The 15,157-nt window shown below is 42.5% G+C and overlaps 2 protein-coding genes across 7 annotated transcripts; one reads left to right on the top strand and one right to left on the bottom strand.

Annotated features, from left to right (window-relative positions):
* The first annotated feature begins 430 nt into the window (after positions 1-430).
* RAB9A (RAB9A, member RAS oncogene family) lies at positions 431-9,694 on the top strand. Of its 4 annotated transcripts, none has more exons than XM_085550678.1 (3): positions 431-506; positions 4,454-4,484; positions 7,544-9,694. In XM_085550678.1, the coding sequence occupies exon 3, from the start codon at positions 7,578-7,580 to the stop codon at positions 8,181-8,183; it is 606 nt and encodes a 201-aa protein (XP_085406804.1). In that variant the 5' UTR covers positions 431-506; positions 4,454-4,484; positions 7,544-7,577; the 3' UTR covers positions 8,184-9,694. The 4 variants fall into 4 exon arrangements, with proteins under 4 accessions (XP_085406804.1, XP_015703763.1, XP_015703769.1 ...); XM_015848277.3 differs by having other exon boundaries at positions 431-516; positions 4,452-4,484; XM_015848283.3 differs by having other exon boundaries at positions 431-530; positions 4,452-4,484.
* A 1,719-nt stretch (positions 9,695-11,413) lies between these two features.
* TRAPPC2 (trafficking protein particle complex subunit 2) lies at positions 11,414-15,148 on the bottom strand. Of its 3 annotated transcripts, none has more exons than XM_085550705.1 (5): positions 14,984-15,148; positions 14,757-14,861; positions 14,049-14,191; positions 13,422-13,509; positions 11,414-12,763 (listed from the first exon to the last, which is right to left on the bottom strand). In XM_085550705.1, the coding sequence occupies exons 2-5, from the start codon at positions 14,847-14,849 to the stop codon at positions 12,665-12,667; spliced, it is 423 nt and encodes a 140-aa protein (XP_085406831.1). In that variant the 5' UTR covers positions 14,850-14,861; positions 14,984-15,148; the 3' UTR covers positions 11,414-12,664. The 3 variants fall into 3 exon arrangements, with proteins under 3 accessions (XP_085406831.1, XP_085406815.1, XP_085406822.1); XM_085550689.1 differs by having other exon boundaries at positions 15,090-15,148; XM_085550696.1 differs by having other exon boundaries at positions 15,095-15,148.
* Between the last annotated feature and the right edge of the window lie 9 nt (positions 15,149-15,157).

Here is a 15,157-nt window from a genome sequence, read left to right as displayed (position 1 = left end):
CAGATCCAGTCTGATTGCCTCACCCTTGTGATCGAAAGCATGTGACGGCTGCTGGGGCAAAGTGGTGTTTCAAAGGCTCATCCCTTAAGCCTATAATCACCCGTTCCTCTTCATGATGCGGGGACCTCTTCAAAATACACTTAAATACATTTCTACACGTTTCGTCATTCCTATAACACGCTGTAAGAGCGTAACAGATACTCTGTAGCCGGTTTCTTTAGATTTCTTCCCTGCTGTCATGTTCTCAAACAACCACTCGACCTTCACACCGAGCTGCCCCAGTGACAGGTTCCCCCTGCTCCACCCACGGCAGCGGGGACCCCCTGGAAGGGCGGGGTCTCACCGCCCCTCCTCTCCCTTCCCCTCCCCTGTCCTGCCGGGGGCAGAGCCAAGCGGGACACACGTCACCGGCCCGCCCCCACCCCCGTCTGTTCCGCCATGTTGTTTCTCCCTTCCCTCAGCGCCCGGCGGCGCAGCTGTGTCTCGGTGCTGTGGGCAGCTCCTATCCGTGGGCAGGTAGTGGCTGTTTGGTGGGTGCGGAGGGACTCTGAGGGGAGGGCACGGTGGGGGCTGGTGTCCGGGGGGGGTGACGGCTTGTTGTGCGGATCCTGCCCCGGCAGCTTTGGGGTGCAGAGGGTCTCGCTGTTCCCCTTGTACCCGTTCGGTTGTGGCTGTACTCTGGTGAGTGCCGGGCTGAGGGCTGCGGGCTGTGCCCGGCGGCGGTGGGTGAGGGCCCGGCTCGGCGAGGACCGGGTGGTGTGAGCGGGATCCCGTGACTGCGGGCGTCTCGCCTGGGAAGCGGCCCAGCACCGACACGGCCGCTGTTGTCATTGGTCTCCCGTTTATCGGCGTGGGGTGGTTGAGAGTGATGGGCTTCTAGGGGGATTTTCTTGTGTGTCTGCTTTGTTTTGTTAGCAGCTTATGCGGTTGCCCCGTCCTTGGAGGTGTTCAAGACCAGGTTGGACGGGGCCCTGGGCAACCTGATCTAGTAAATGTGTATGTTTGGTGGCCCTGCCAGGCAGGGGGGTTGGAACTACATGATCCTTGAGGTCCCTTCCAACCTGGGTCATTCTGTGATTCTGTGGTAGTGACCGAGGCAGCTATTGCTAAGGATCTCAGAAGGAAGAGGGAGACTCATGTACGGGCGAGAGGAGCACAGATGTGAACTAGTATTTAGCTGATTGGTAAGCTACTGACAGAGAGGGAGCAGTAACCAAGTTAGGTTGCAAGGAGAGAGTCAGTAAATGTGATCCTGTGAATTCCTAGAGATGCTGGACCAACTTACTCCGAAGGTTGCTTTATAGCTGGCTGAAAGTCGGTGATATTATTATGATGTAGTACCTAAAGTACTTATGGTTACTTGTGAGTTTCTGAAAATTGTTCTTTTTTTTTATCTTTTCCTGAATTTAATCAGAGTTGTTAAGTTTGATCATTCAGCTTGGAAGTGAGTAATGAGGGGGAAGGTGGAGGCTGGGTCCGTATGTGGTGTTTCTCCTGATATGTTTTTCTGATCCACTTTGTGGTTAGATGTAAGTTACAGTAACTAAAGAGATTCTGGCAGTAGGCCTGGGATGATTTCATGATCCAAGGGTTTTGCAGGCTGAAGGATTCCTGTTCTTGGATGCTGCCTCTTCCATTGTCTTGTGTCATTCCAGGCAACTGCTGAACTGCACAGGAGTTACAAGTAGCCTTACAAAGAAATGAAAAATACAACTTTTTGGCATGTAAATGAGTAGTGACAGCTCAATGTCAATCCATTTTGTGTTGTGTTCAATTATTAGGAATAACCTTCAGTGTTATTGCAGCCTTTCAATACCTGAAGGGAACTTACACCCAGGAGGGGAGTAAACTCTTCAAAAGGGCTGACAATAGCAGGACACGGGGAAATGGATTTAAGTTAAAAGAGGGAAGATTTAGGTTGGATGTTAGGGGGAAGTTCTTCACTAGGAGAGTGGTTAGGCCCTGGAACAGGCTGCCCAGGGAGGTTGTGGATGCCCCGTCCTTGGAGGTGTTCAAGACCAGGTTGGACGGGGCCCTGGGCAACCTCATCTAGTAAATGTGTATGTTTGGTGGCCCTGCCAGGCAGGGGGGTTGGAACTACATGATCCTTGAGGTCCCTTCCAACCCAGGTAATTCTGTGATTATTCTGATGTTAGATAAACTATGACCAGGCTGCAGAAGACTGGAGACAGTTTTCAGATAAGAACTTTTTTTCTTGTCATCAAGTCATCTGTCCGACATAAAACATAAGCTGCCATCACACTGCAGTAGTTTGCTCATAGATGAAGGAAGGAAGACCTGCAGGGTGATTGGGATCTCAGTGGGTCAGGCCATGTGACTGGAGGGCTGCCTGCTTTGCAGAGAATTGGGCTGCTGTCAAATGTCAGCAACCCCACTGTAAAGGGTATTTCTGAGCCACAGGTTTTACACGGGTGTTTTTTGGAGGGGAAGGTCAGTTTGAAGGCTGTTGTGGTCAAAACTGCATTGCATTGAGAAGTGCACAGCTTGGAGGAGACTTCGTCTCTGTTCCTCTCTGAATTTTAAAGCAAAACATTCCAAGGTGAGGCAAGCTTTGTGGCCCTTTACCCACTGGAAAACTGTTCTTATACTGCTTTCTTATCTGGAGTGTAAATATGGCAGTACTCTTTAAGTACATGGACAAGGATTCTGTAGCTAAATGAGAGAAGAGGGAGTAAATTTGTTTCTGTTGCTTTCTTTTCAGCTTTCTGGAGACTTTTAGATCTGCAAAAGGTGATAAAACTGCTGTAGTATTTGAGGGATCGGACAAAGAACAAGTGTTAACCTAGTTTTCAGCACTTCATTCTTGATTCTGACCATGACCTTGCAGCTCTGCAAGTTTTTGTGTTGGTTTTTTATTTTATTGTAATTTTCCAGACATTTTGCAGAGAAGCAATTTGTCAGTATTTAATGAGTTATAGAATCACAGAATCACAGAATTACCCGGGTTGGAAGGGACCTCAAGGATCACGTAGTTCCAACCCCCCTGCCTGGCAGGGCCACCAAACATACACCTTTACTAGATCAGGTTGCCCAGGGCCCCGTCCAACCTGGTCTTGAACACCTCTAAGGACGGGGCATCTACAACCTCCCTGGGCAGCCTGTTCCAGGGCCTAACCACTCTCCTAGTGAACTAAAACAGGAGACGGGTTTTCTTTCTATGTTAATGTGATAAATGTTGTCAGGCACTTCAAGAAGAAAACGATAGATGGAGTAAGTGTATGTTGTTACTGCAAGGCAGGTATTTTTGTCTGACATCACAATGAAGTGTTTTCTTTTTAAACCAGTAATCCTTGCTGGTTTAATACAAGAAGGTGGCTTAGCAAAGGTGATTCTGAATGGGCTTCAGTGCTGAAATGGGTATGTTGTGTATGTGTAAAGCTGAGGTTGGGATATTATGAAACACTGTCAGTGTGACTGTTACATCAGTTACAGAGGTGCTAATTTAGCCTGTCAGTATCTTAGACAGCATTTTGCCTTAGATGTTTATCAAGGATGACTTTTCTTCTCTTGGAAGACTTGGCTGAAAGTGTATGGGGCTCTAAATAGGCACGATCAGGTGGAAAAAAACTTGAGTGCTGTTGGCCAATATTTGACTTCAGCACTCAAATTCTTTCAGCCTTCGGCACTACTTGGTATACACAAATCCTCCCCAGTCCATTAACCTAATGTAATCTTTTGATTATAAAAATAAGTTTGAATGTTGCTGTTAGGATTTTCTAGACTCAAACCGATGACTTTTGTTTGAGTGTTGCCTCCACACCAGCGTGATCAAAGAAATAAATACACTCAAAAGTAAAAGGCATTTGAGAAGTTGTTACAGTGGAATTAAGTAAACCAAGATAAAACACCATTGCCTGGTCTAATACACTTATTTCTAGCTCTGAAGGGCTAGAAATTGAGGACTTTTTGTAATGCAAACAGCTTTTGTGTTATGAAATAGCCTGTAAAGTTCCATCTTGCCAGCAAGTGTTTGGACTGCCAGTGAAAAATCTTTCAGACGTGTAATTCAGTTTAACAGGGGGAATCTAGGAGGGGAATAACTAGATCACTTCTAAAAGAAGTGCCATTTAGTAGAAATGATTCCCTGCTTTAACAGTATTGAAGTCAGTGGTCTAAGAGCTTATGGCCTTATGAGCTGGGGGAGGAAATTGAGAGAACACATCACAGTGGGACTGCTTTTAATTTGTTTTGGACTTCTAGTTTGGCACCATGTATTGAAATAAGATGGAAAAATGGGGGACGGATCTGCTTGTAGACTGTTGCGTGTACCAGGCTGAGACTGCTTTTACATTACAATAATTGTGCAGCACAGTACGTTGATGTTACTGGAACAAACACCTATTTGTAATTCTGTGGTGCCTCGCAGTTCGTGACGTTGGTTGAAATAATCGGATGCACATTGGAAACTAAGTTTTTTGTTTTATTTTCAGATGCTGAATGATGATTTAAACTGAACAGCTAAGGTAAGACATCTTCAGGAATGTTGTATCAGATACTGACTCCTTTCAAAAGCTGTCAAAAATCTGTTGCTCTTGTAAAGTCAAAGTTTGTAATAGGAGAAATAACATTAATTCTCCACACCTCTGGATGGTTGTGTTAGATTATTGCTGGAATGTTAGAGTCTTGTTACTTGGAGATAAGCAACAAAACAATTTAAAGCTATTTAAGAAGTCTTTAAGATGTTCAAGTGAAAAAAGTTCAGCAACCTACTGCACTGAAAGCTGCCATCTGGCTTCTGCGGATGCTTTACGTTGTGTAGTCAGCTAGTGGGGCTACATAGTAGTCCCTTACAGTGTATAAAGTCTCTGCTACTTTGAAACAGAATTGCTTTTTAATGCCGTAAACCTCCGAGGAAACATAGTTAAAGTTCTCTGCTCTTGTAATCCCAAATGACTGAGAAGATATCTTTGCCTTGTTGTTCAGACTAAAAAGTTGGTAGAAACATTAACTGTTAGTGTGCTGGGGTCTGGGTCTGGAAACTAGATGTTCTCAGAAGTGAAGGCAACGTCATGTGGAGATGTTTGCTTGTTGGTCTTTAGGGAACTTACACCCAGGAGGGGAGTAAACTCTTCAAAAGGGCTGACAATAGCAGGACATGGGGAAATGGTTTTAAGTTAAAAGAGGGAAGATTTAGGTTGGATGTTAGGGGGAAGTTCTTCACTAGGAGAGTGGTTAGGCCCTGGAACAGGCTGCCCAGGGAGGTTGTGGATGCCCCGTCCTTGGAGGTGTTCAAGACCAGGTTGGACGGGGCCCTGGGCAACCTGATCTAGTAAAGGTGTATGTTTGGTGGCCCTGCCAGGCAGGGGGGTTGGAACTACATGATCCTTGAGGTCCCTTCCAACCAGGGTCATTCTGTGATTCTGTGGTCTCAGGGAAGCTATTTCTGTAACCTCAGTGCAGAAGATGCAGTGTATTAACTGTGAAGTGCTCCCTTCGTTGAAGTGGGAAGAAGGGTAAACATTCAGTACCCTCTTTTTTCATGAATGCATTATTTATTATAAAGTTGTTACTGTATAGTAGAGTAATTCAAATAACCCATTTGTTAAGTAGGGATTAGGGAGAACACCTGTGGTGTTCTAAAGCTTTCAGCAGGAGTCTGGAACTTACCTGCTGGTAGTCGTGTGACTCCAAGGCTGTTCGTGTATGTAACGTGGTGTACGTTCACACCTCAAGCTGTAGTGAGTATCCCATAGATCTGTAGAAGGTAACTGAACCATCCTTTTGTAATTCTTAAGCAGTTTTAAAATAGTTGTGATAGGAACCTGTAAAATGCAAAGGCTTTATAAATGCTGTTTTTCATTATGCAGTGTAAGTGAATGAATTCACTTCCTCTGAAGAATTTTAATAGAAGGAGCTACCCCTCCTTATATTTGGAAGCTCCCTGCAATGAGGCTTCAGCTGCTCTCAAAACTCTAAAGGATTTCTTATGCTCCACCGTACATTGTTATACGTTCAAAGCTGGAGAGCTAAAGATGAAAGAATTCCTGACATTTCTTGTTTCTAATGCAGGCCTTGATTCTAAGGCAGCCCACAGTCATATGACTTTATACCAGCTTGTATCGGGTATTAATTCCATAATTGTGTTTTGTGGGTGATGTATATGCCAGCAACGTTAATTACAACTAGCAAGACTGCATTCCTCCCTTCAGAGGAGGAGGCAGACCAGGCTAATTGTGACCTGCTTGCATTTTTAAATAGATGCTATTTTCACAAAAGCCTGTTTTGGCTGAGTTTAAGTTCTTAAGAGTGTCAGGTTGGTACAGAAATGACAGTTCTCTTCATACTAAAACATTTGGGCTCCTTGAACCAAAACTTTACCTGCAAGTAACTAAAACAATTTTTAATAGCATTAGGTGACATTAGTGTAATGTAAGAGGGTGAACCATGGGCTGGTGTAAAATACAGGTGATGTAACCACCTCAAATAAATGAATAAAGCCCTTGAACGCTAAATGTCACAATAAAAGATAAAAGCTTAATTGGTGCCACTAATATATGATCCTTATGCTGACAGCCACTCTTCACTAGCACTGCCAAGGTGCTTGGCAGTTTTACCATGGAAGGTCTGCACAAACTCACTGAACTGGCACTGTAGACTTGTTCTGAGTAGCTGGCATCTGGAGCATCATTTGAAGTAGCAGCAGTGAGTTTGCTTTTCTAAGCAGCTGTAGTAGGAGTATTCCATTTACTGCAGCTGCTTTATAAGGAGGGAAATAATGAATGTTAGTGCATGAATGCTGTGATGAAAGCTAGTCACAGGTCTGCACAAATGCTGTAATTTGGTCTTAATTCATTCTGTAGACCACAGAACTCACTGTGAATCAGTTGCAAAAGTCAGGCTGCAGTCTGTGGAAGAGGTGACAGTTAAACACATTGTATTCTTGAGTGTATGTTGTTATTATAAGTATCTTTGCATCACACAGCCATCCTGTATTTGTGCATTAAGCTTGATGTTGGTGGACTCCTAATGTTTTCTGGGCTCCCCCAGTACAAAAAAGACAGGAATCTCTTGGAAAGAGTCCAGTGGAGGGCCACAAAGATTGTGAAGGGCCTGGAGCATCTCCCCTATGAGGAAAGACTTAGGGAACTGGGTCTGTTTAGCCTTGAGAAAAGAAGGCTGAGAGGGGACTTGATCCAGGTTTATAAATACTTGAGGTGTGGGGGCCATAGTGGTGAGGCTGGACTCTTTTCAGTAGTGTGTGGGGACAGGACTAGGGGTAATGGGATGAAAGTACAGCATAGGAAGTTCTGCATGAATGTGCAGAACTTCTTTATGGTGAGGGTGACGGAGCACTGGAACAGGCTTCCCAGGGAGGTGGTGGAGTCTCCTTCTCTGGAGATATTCAAGACCCGCCTGGACGCCTACCTGTGTGACGTGGTGTAGGGAGCCTGCTTTGGCAGGGGGGTTGGACTCGATGATCTCTAGAGGTCCCTTCCAACCCCTACAATTCTGTGATTCCTAGATAAGTACAAAACTTTCTGCTCACTATTTCCCTTTTTAACAATTTTCTTAACCTTTGCAGGTCTAGGAAACAAGGAGGATCTGTTTCCTTAACAATGGCAACAAAATCGTCACTCCTTAAAGTAATACTGCTAGGAGATGGTGGAGTTGGGAAGAGTTCCCTTATGAATAGATATGTCACCAACAAGTTTGATGCACAGCTTTTTCATACAATAGGTGTGGAATTCTTAAACAAAGAACTGGAAGTGGACGGACACTTTGTCACTCTGCAGATCTGGGACACAGCAGGTCAGGAACGTTTTAGGAGCCTGAGGACTCCTTTCTACAGAGGTTCTGACTGTTGCCTGCTTACCTTCAGTGTGGATGACTCTCAAAGCTTCCAAAATCTAAGCAACTGGAAGAAAGAATTCATTTATTACGCAGACGTCAAGGAGCCTGAAAACTTTCCATTTGTGATACTGGGTAACAAAGTCGATATAAATGAGAGGCAAGTGTCTACAGAGGAAGCCCAAGACTGGTGCAGGAATAATGGTAATCACCCCTATTTTGAAACCAGTGCAAAAGACGCCATTAACGTTGCAGCAGCCTTTGAAGAAGCTGTTAGAAGAGTTCTAGCCTCTGAAGATAGATCAGATCATTTTATTCAAACAGATACAGTAAACCTCCATCGGAAACCGAAGCCTAGTTCATCTTGTTGTTGACTTAACTTTCTTTTTCTTTCTTGCCAAATTACTTCCAACTAGCTTACTCTGAAGAGGATGGGAAAGATGTAGATAAAATAACAAATGGGTTTTACTCTACTACTGAAGTTGTAATATTCTGCTGCTTTCCTGGGGGAGCAAAACAGATTTTCATTCATGAGTGACCCGTTATTGAATTAGTGACGCTTCCTATCTAGGAAGGTGTAAAGTAAAAACGTTAACCTAAGAATGTAGTTTGCCAACTCTAAATGATAAATACTTTGAATATAATTAAAACTTGAAGTTCTAGAAGCACTACTTTGGTGAAACTGTTCTGGAATTGAGATACAAAGAAGCTTTTATATGTATATATATTTTTATGAAATTAGCATTCCATTTTGTTTCACTAGAACTCAGTTTCTTAACCATGAGAGATATTAAACTTTAATTTCACCGCATTCCTTTTGATGTGAGTGGTACTTCATCTCTAATGCATTTACTACAAGTTAACATAAATTACCTTCAAGTTTCCTGTAGTTACAATTTGTGTATGTTTTTAAGTAGGAAATGAGTTTCCTACGTATTTAATGTCCATCTTCCTTTTGTTTACTATTCTAATGCCACATGAATTTTTCCAGCAGTTCAGTGCAAAATGTGATTTATTTTTTTTAATACATCTCCTCCTTATGTCCCATTCTGGCATGTTTCTGATCAATAGAGTAAAGAAAAAATCTGGATAAACCAAGTATTTTTCATAACTAAAAATGGTTATATGTACTTTATTCTGTCAGCTTAAGTAACTCTTGGAAATTTGCCATAATGTGGATCTCTTCAAGAAAGCTTTTAGGATACAGCCTTAAAGTTCTGACCTTATTGTTCCTGTTCACCTGAGCTATGAATGTGTTTGTGATCTCTGTACTGTGAAGCTAAGGATTTGCAATACATAGGGAACTCAGGAAGCTCTTGACTTAGCAGGTAGCGACAGCTTTCCACTCTAGTACGAATAGATACCTATAACGTTTGAGCCAAATTTGATGCTTATTTAATACGCCGTCGTAGGGTAGAGACTTAAACCTTGGTATTACTGTACTCATTAACTGACAGCGAACAGAAACAAGTTCCATGTTTAATGGATAATCTTTCTGTAGTGTTGCAGATGAAGCCACAGGATGTGTATTTGAAGCTCTCCACTGCTGTCCCATGGTAGAATACTTGTATGAGAAGCTCTTGAAAGCTGACTCTCAGAGTACTCAATATCCTTTCAATAGCAAACTTGATAATGCACTATTGCTTCAATGTGTAACCTGACTACAAGCATGCCTGTTAGTGTACACATTGTAGACCTCAGAAGGAAATCAAAGGCCTACAGGACGGGCCGTGTTTTTCACTAAATTATGCAGACTCTGCTTTCTGTACTGCAACCTTTTTGTTGTAATAGAGCTTTTCTTGATAGTACAGTAACAGCAAGAGTCTTCTCTTAACGTGTTTGCTTTGTACCAGATGTTATTTAGAAGTAAAGCTTGCAAAACAAACTTCTTGTTGCTCTTATGTGCTTTTCTTCATGTTTTTTTTTTTTATGCTTGTTTGAACCTGTTCGTGTTTACTCCACAGATCTGCTGTTCCTGCTGCAAGGTGATATTTTTACAGGTTCTGCATTCAAAGACTACTTCATTCGTAGTGTCCTGTGCGTACAGCAACAGTTATGAGTTTCAGTCACTAAACAGCTAAATACAAGCTGACCTGCTTCTGTGTGATATTTAGATTAATAGTGAGCAAAAGTAAGATGTGAGGAAAGAAAGAAGGTAGGTTAGATTGAACCTTAGTTTCCTTGAAAATTAACTTTTGCAGAAGTGAGATTGAAACAAAATAGTAGATAAGTTACCACTTGAGTACTATAAATAAGACTTTAATAATAAAATCTCTAAAAGGAAATAAGGATGAGGACCAGGTGAAATAGCTTTTCTTGTGCTTAACAGCCTATTTCTGTTTTCTCCTGTTTCTCCTGCCATTTCTATGTAGTGCTATGATTATCCAGCCTCCTTATGAGAATCGGGTTTGGGAAATCAAACACAGTTTAATACAATAAGTGTGGTGTGCCATGAGAATTGCTGTACCACAACTGTGCACTCATTACAAAAGTGGTAAAGGAGGTTTACATGCAAGTCGGCAGCCTCTGCAGAAGTTGGCTTTGGTGTGAGAGGGAGACTGCCGAGTACTTTGAGCCAGCAGTGTGCCCTTGTAGCCAAAAAGGCCAATGGCATACTGGGGTGTATTAAAAAGAGTGTGTCCAGCAGGTCGAAGGAGGTGATCCTCCCCCACTACTCTGCCCTGGTGAGGCCTCATCTGGAATACTGTGTCCAGGTCTGGGCTCCCCAGTACAAAAAAGACAGGGATCTCTTGGAAAGAGTCCAGCGGAGGGCCACTAAGATGGTGAAGGGCCTGGAGCATCTCCCCTATGAGGAGAGACTTAGGGAACTGGGTCTGCTTAGCCTTGAAAAAAGAAGGCTGAGAGGGGACTTGATCCAGGTTTATAAATACCTGAGGTGTGGGGGCTGGTCTCTTTTCAGTAGTGCGTGGGGATAGGACTAGGGGTAATGGGATGAAAGTACAGCATAGGAAGTTCTGCACAAATGTGCGGAAGAACTTCTTTACAGTGAGGGTGACGGAGCACTGGAACAGGCTGCCCAGGGAGGTGGTGGAGTCTCCTTCTCTGGAGATATTCAAGACCGGACTGGGTGCCTACCTGTGTGACCTGGTGTAGGGAGCCTGCTTTGGCAGGGGGGTTGGACTCAATGATCTCTAGAGGTCCCTTCCAACCCCTACAATTCTGTGATACTGTGTTACTTGGAAGAAGTGGCAGCTGTGTGACAAGCATTATGGATTGTACCAAATTAAGCATCTTCATCATACTTAGCAACAAATACACATTTCTATGAAGGCTTCTCCCATTCATTATGAAGGCAGGCAGTTGTGGTATGTGTTTAAATTCATTTTGAATTAAGTATTAAGGGATCCTGTTAATGTATAAAGAAGAATGCTTTGTTTCAAGTGTGTTTGTTCATTTCATGTATCTAGACGACAACTTATGTGATATTACATGATGCTGTCAAAACGCTGTATGATGCAGGTGTTACTGAACAGTTCTGCCAAGACAAGTATTCCCACCTTCACTTAGTGCCCCATCAGGAGCCTTGCCACACTCATCTGTTCTTCTCTTTAAATGATTAAAGTACAGTCAACAGGAATCCATGTTGCATTAGTCCACCTTTTATTTAAGGTAAATATCACATTCTTTATATTACAGTGTTGCTTTTCACATGGAATATTTTACAGTGACGCTTCAGCAGTATGTATAGATTACAAAGAAATAATAACTGGTTATACATAAAGTGCCTGCATATGCGGTCCCTTTGATACACAAACAACACAAAATGTATTTATTTTTTAGTGTACCACTTCCTTTGGAAATTGCTTATCAGACTTTTTTTTGCCGAAAGATCAGATTTCACGAAAGATTGTGAGACCAGCCAAAATGTCAGACATGTAGATGCTGAATGACCCCTCTACAAATCAGCAGTTTGAAACTGAGTTTTTGCAAGAAAAAGTACATAACCACGTTCTGCAATGACATTGGAGCCAAAGAGGCCCAACTAAACCCTTCTGAAATCTTACAGGAGGTTCAAAGATCCCAGTAGAAAAAAATACCCCTTTAGAAAATGTATTTCAGCACTTGCAGAGATAATGGGAAGATATGGGATTAAACACTAAGTTCAGTTGTTGGGTTTGGGTTGGTTTTTCCCCACGTGTGAAATAGTTTGGTAGTCGCTGCAGGCAGCTCATTTGATCTATTTTGTGCATTTCATTCATGCAACACTGCAGCTCTAAACATTTGCTGTGCTAAGCATGAGACATTCATAACTTTAAGCTAAAAAACCTTGAAAGTTCTTTTTTTAAAGTAAGACTTGCCAAAATGCTGATAAGATCTTCCTTTTATTGAAGGCTTCATAATACATCCATTACATTAGAAGTTTAATATATATCTTATTTAATATGAAGGGTACAGTTAGCCTGCAGAGTACATTCTCTAGCAAAAGACTAAGTAGAAAAGTACTCAACAGAATGATCTACTTAGGCCAAAAAAAGTAAAAAAAAATACCCTTTTGCTCATATTAAATCAGCTCACAAGAGATGTCTTCAGTGTTTAGAATAGATGTTCTCTCACACTCTCTAAGAGGCTTACATGTTGTACGTGCACTGATGTACCTCGCTTTGTACCTATTCAGCCCAGACACTTAGTTTTTGTAAGACATAAACTCCTTAATATACATTTATTAACCAGAGAATCTGGCTGTTTTAGCTGTATCAACAGGAAGAAAAGCTGCTTCAGCATCCAATTTGTCAGTCTTCAGGAAGATTGGATACCCAACATGCTGAGAACTAGCAGGAACTACAGTTCAAATCAGGGAAGTGTGGAAAAGGGCTCACTCAGGAAAGTGATTTATTCAGCTCAAAAGGTGCTTCTTCCCAAGGAACTGCACTTTCCTTTCAAAGGCACTGGATCGAATTGGTGAATTGAGTTCATAAAAAGGGTTCATTGCAAACTGCGGAAAGAAGAAAATCTCATCAATAAGCACAATGCCCAGAAGTAGGAAATGTTATTTCAAATGGCAGCTATTAGCCTTCAGCCTATTTAGCACCACTCTAAAGCATGGGAAGTCCTCATAGGAACTCATTAACTTTGAAGGCTGTTGCATTCTCCCCCACACGCATGCACAACCATCTCTTAGTAAGAGCTAAGAACAAATCCAGAGTGACACTGATGGAAACCTATTGCAGAAATTAGCATCCTTCCATTCCCTATAGGAATCTGATGGTGTCGTTATTGGCAACTACCCCATCTAGTGGCGATCCAGCTCGGGCTGTGACAACACACACTACTACTTGGTCTGAAGTGCAAAGCACTTTGAGCAGTCTGCTGTGTAACAGTCCTTTACTTCCATTATCACCATTAATAACACAACACTGCCCAAAAATCACTGGACTGAAATGAGAAAGCAATTCTGAAGGAGCACAATCTATAGCAATTTAGAATAATCTATTATATGGTATAGAAAATGCAGCCTCCGTGTCACACATTATCAACTGGCTGATGTGGACAGTAGGGAAACTCTTCCCCTCACAAAGGTACCACCTAAGAAAACACATTAATCCAGCACATTGAGAAGTACTGCTGTGAAACTGCCTGAAGTGGGTGCTTACCTTTATATACAAGTCATACACGTCGTTAAAGAAGTTCTTAATTCCATCTTCTTGCCTTACATCATGAAGCATTATAAATCTCATATGTAAAACAATTAAGGAAAATTTAACTTTCCCAATGAAAAGAGACGATCTTTAGCATATCCCAAAATAAGCACTTACACCTAATTCTGTATATACCTAAAATATTTAGCTGTGCACTGACTAGAAATGAACATGCATTTAAAGAACTAACTGAAGCAGTGATGTTTAGAAAGCATTATTTGGAATTCCTATTTGCGAAAGCAGAATCTTTGGAAGATTATTCTTTTTTAAAGCTAGAAAATCTGGAACATCAGCGATATTCTCAGTATCTTTCCCATCAATCCCTGGAATTAAAATGTTATTTGTTATGTATAACAAATGTTTCACAATACGTTCTCATCGGGACCATCTGCACAATCAAGGCATTATGCTGAGATAAAGTACATTTATCTCTTCTTTTAACACTACCAAAGGAATGTAAGCAGAGAATCACACAGACCTGCTCAGAGCCCCTCAAATAAGTCTGCTTTTATTCCTTTTTCCTCTACTCCTTATGAACTTAAAGGCTCAGAATACCCAGAAGGAGACAAGGAAAGGATATGTCCAGCTGTGACAAAAGCAGAAACAAACCATTCATTAAACTTGTCCACGGTCTTCAGGTACATGTTGTTAGAAAGCCACATGTTCTCATCTACTAGGTCAAGAGCAGCGTGGGCGATGAACTGGTTGAGATGGCGATGATCATCCTAACATTTCCAGAAGACAAAGGATTAGTAATTCAGTGAAGGGAGTTAAGTACGAACAGTCATTTCCTCAAGCTGGTAACCCGCTAGTACTCAAGTTACATACAGTTCTGTCTACCCTTATTTGCTGCCACACGTACCATGCTGTAAAGAAATGAGACCAGTACATATTGTTATGACACTTGGATCCAAGGGAAAGAAAAGAGCATAAGAAAGTGGTCATCATAAAGATAGTCTTGAGAGCAGCAAAACCAGTGGAGCTTGTGGATGAATTCACACCTGGATTCTTTCCTTTACCAGTGCATATTCTCTCCCTACAAACTTATTCTACAGCAGGGGTCCTGGAAATCCTATTTTATGAAGGGAAATCCCATTTTATGAAGAACAAGTACAATCCAGGAAATAAATATTACAAAACCTACAGACGCCAGAATCCTACTCACTGTCACAGAAATAAAGCATTCAATACGAGGTAATAATACTTTCTACAACATGTTGGCCTCATTTCTAACACTGTGTGAGATTATCAACAGACACACAACAGGGGTTGCCACAGGAGAAGCCACACCTTGGACTCTGCTTTTCCAGGAGGCAGGAATTCCATCTCAAACACAGGGTTGTCATGATGGCCAACTATCACGAAGTAGAAGCTTCCCGACATTCTTCAGCGTACCTGAGGACAAAAAGACAAGAGAGAGATAAGCGGTGGGAGGGATAACTCCGACTGAAGGGGGGGGGGAACGGATGTAGACACCACACAACGGCGGGGTGAGAGCATTGAGCACGGTGTGGCACCTCGGGCTCGCAGGACCTCTCCCCGCGAGGCTGTGGGCACAGCAAGGCGGATAGTTGGATCTCCCCCCCCCACCTCCCGCTTCTAGTACAGTGTCCATCGCCTCACCCTACCCCACAGCTCCTCAACGTCAAGCAGCGGCCGCCCGGAAGAGATGCTGGCTGCCCGCCCCATCC

This window comes from Coturnix japonica, chromosome 1 (assembly GCF_054131305.1).
Source record: "Coturnix japonica strain WE chromosome 1, WE-NBRP24, whole genome shotgun sequence".
Taxonomy (NCBI): domain Eukaryota; kingdom Metazoa; phylum Chordata; class Aves; order Galliformes; family Phasianidae; genus Coturnix; species Coturnix japonica.
The sequence above is the reverse complement of the archived record's forward strand: the minus strand, read 5'-3'. Positions and strand labels throughout refer to the sequence as shown.

What these genes read in the sequence shown, in the direction of transcription:
- RAB9A (XM_085550678.1), top strand. Translation starts at nt 7,578, where the DNA reads ATGGCAACAAAATCGTCACTCCTTAAAGTAATACTGCTAGGAGATGGT.
- TRAPPC2 (XM_085550705.1), bottom strand. Translation starts at nt 14,849, where the DNA reads ATGTCGGGAAGCTTCTACTTCGTGATAGTTGGCCATCATGACAACCCT. An exon ending in CTGGAAAAGCAGAGTCCAAG is followed by an intron (nt 14,192 to 14,756) that starts GTGTGGCTTCTC and finishes TGGAAATGTTAG; the next exon opens with GATGATCATCGCCATCTCAA. An exon ending in TGTATGACTTGTATATAAAG is followed by an intron (nt 12,764 to 13,421) that starts GTAAGCACCCAC and finishes TTCTTTCCGCAG; the next exon opens with TTTGCAATGAACCCTTTTTA.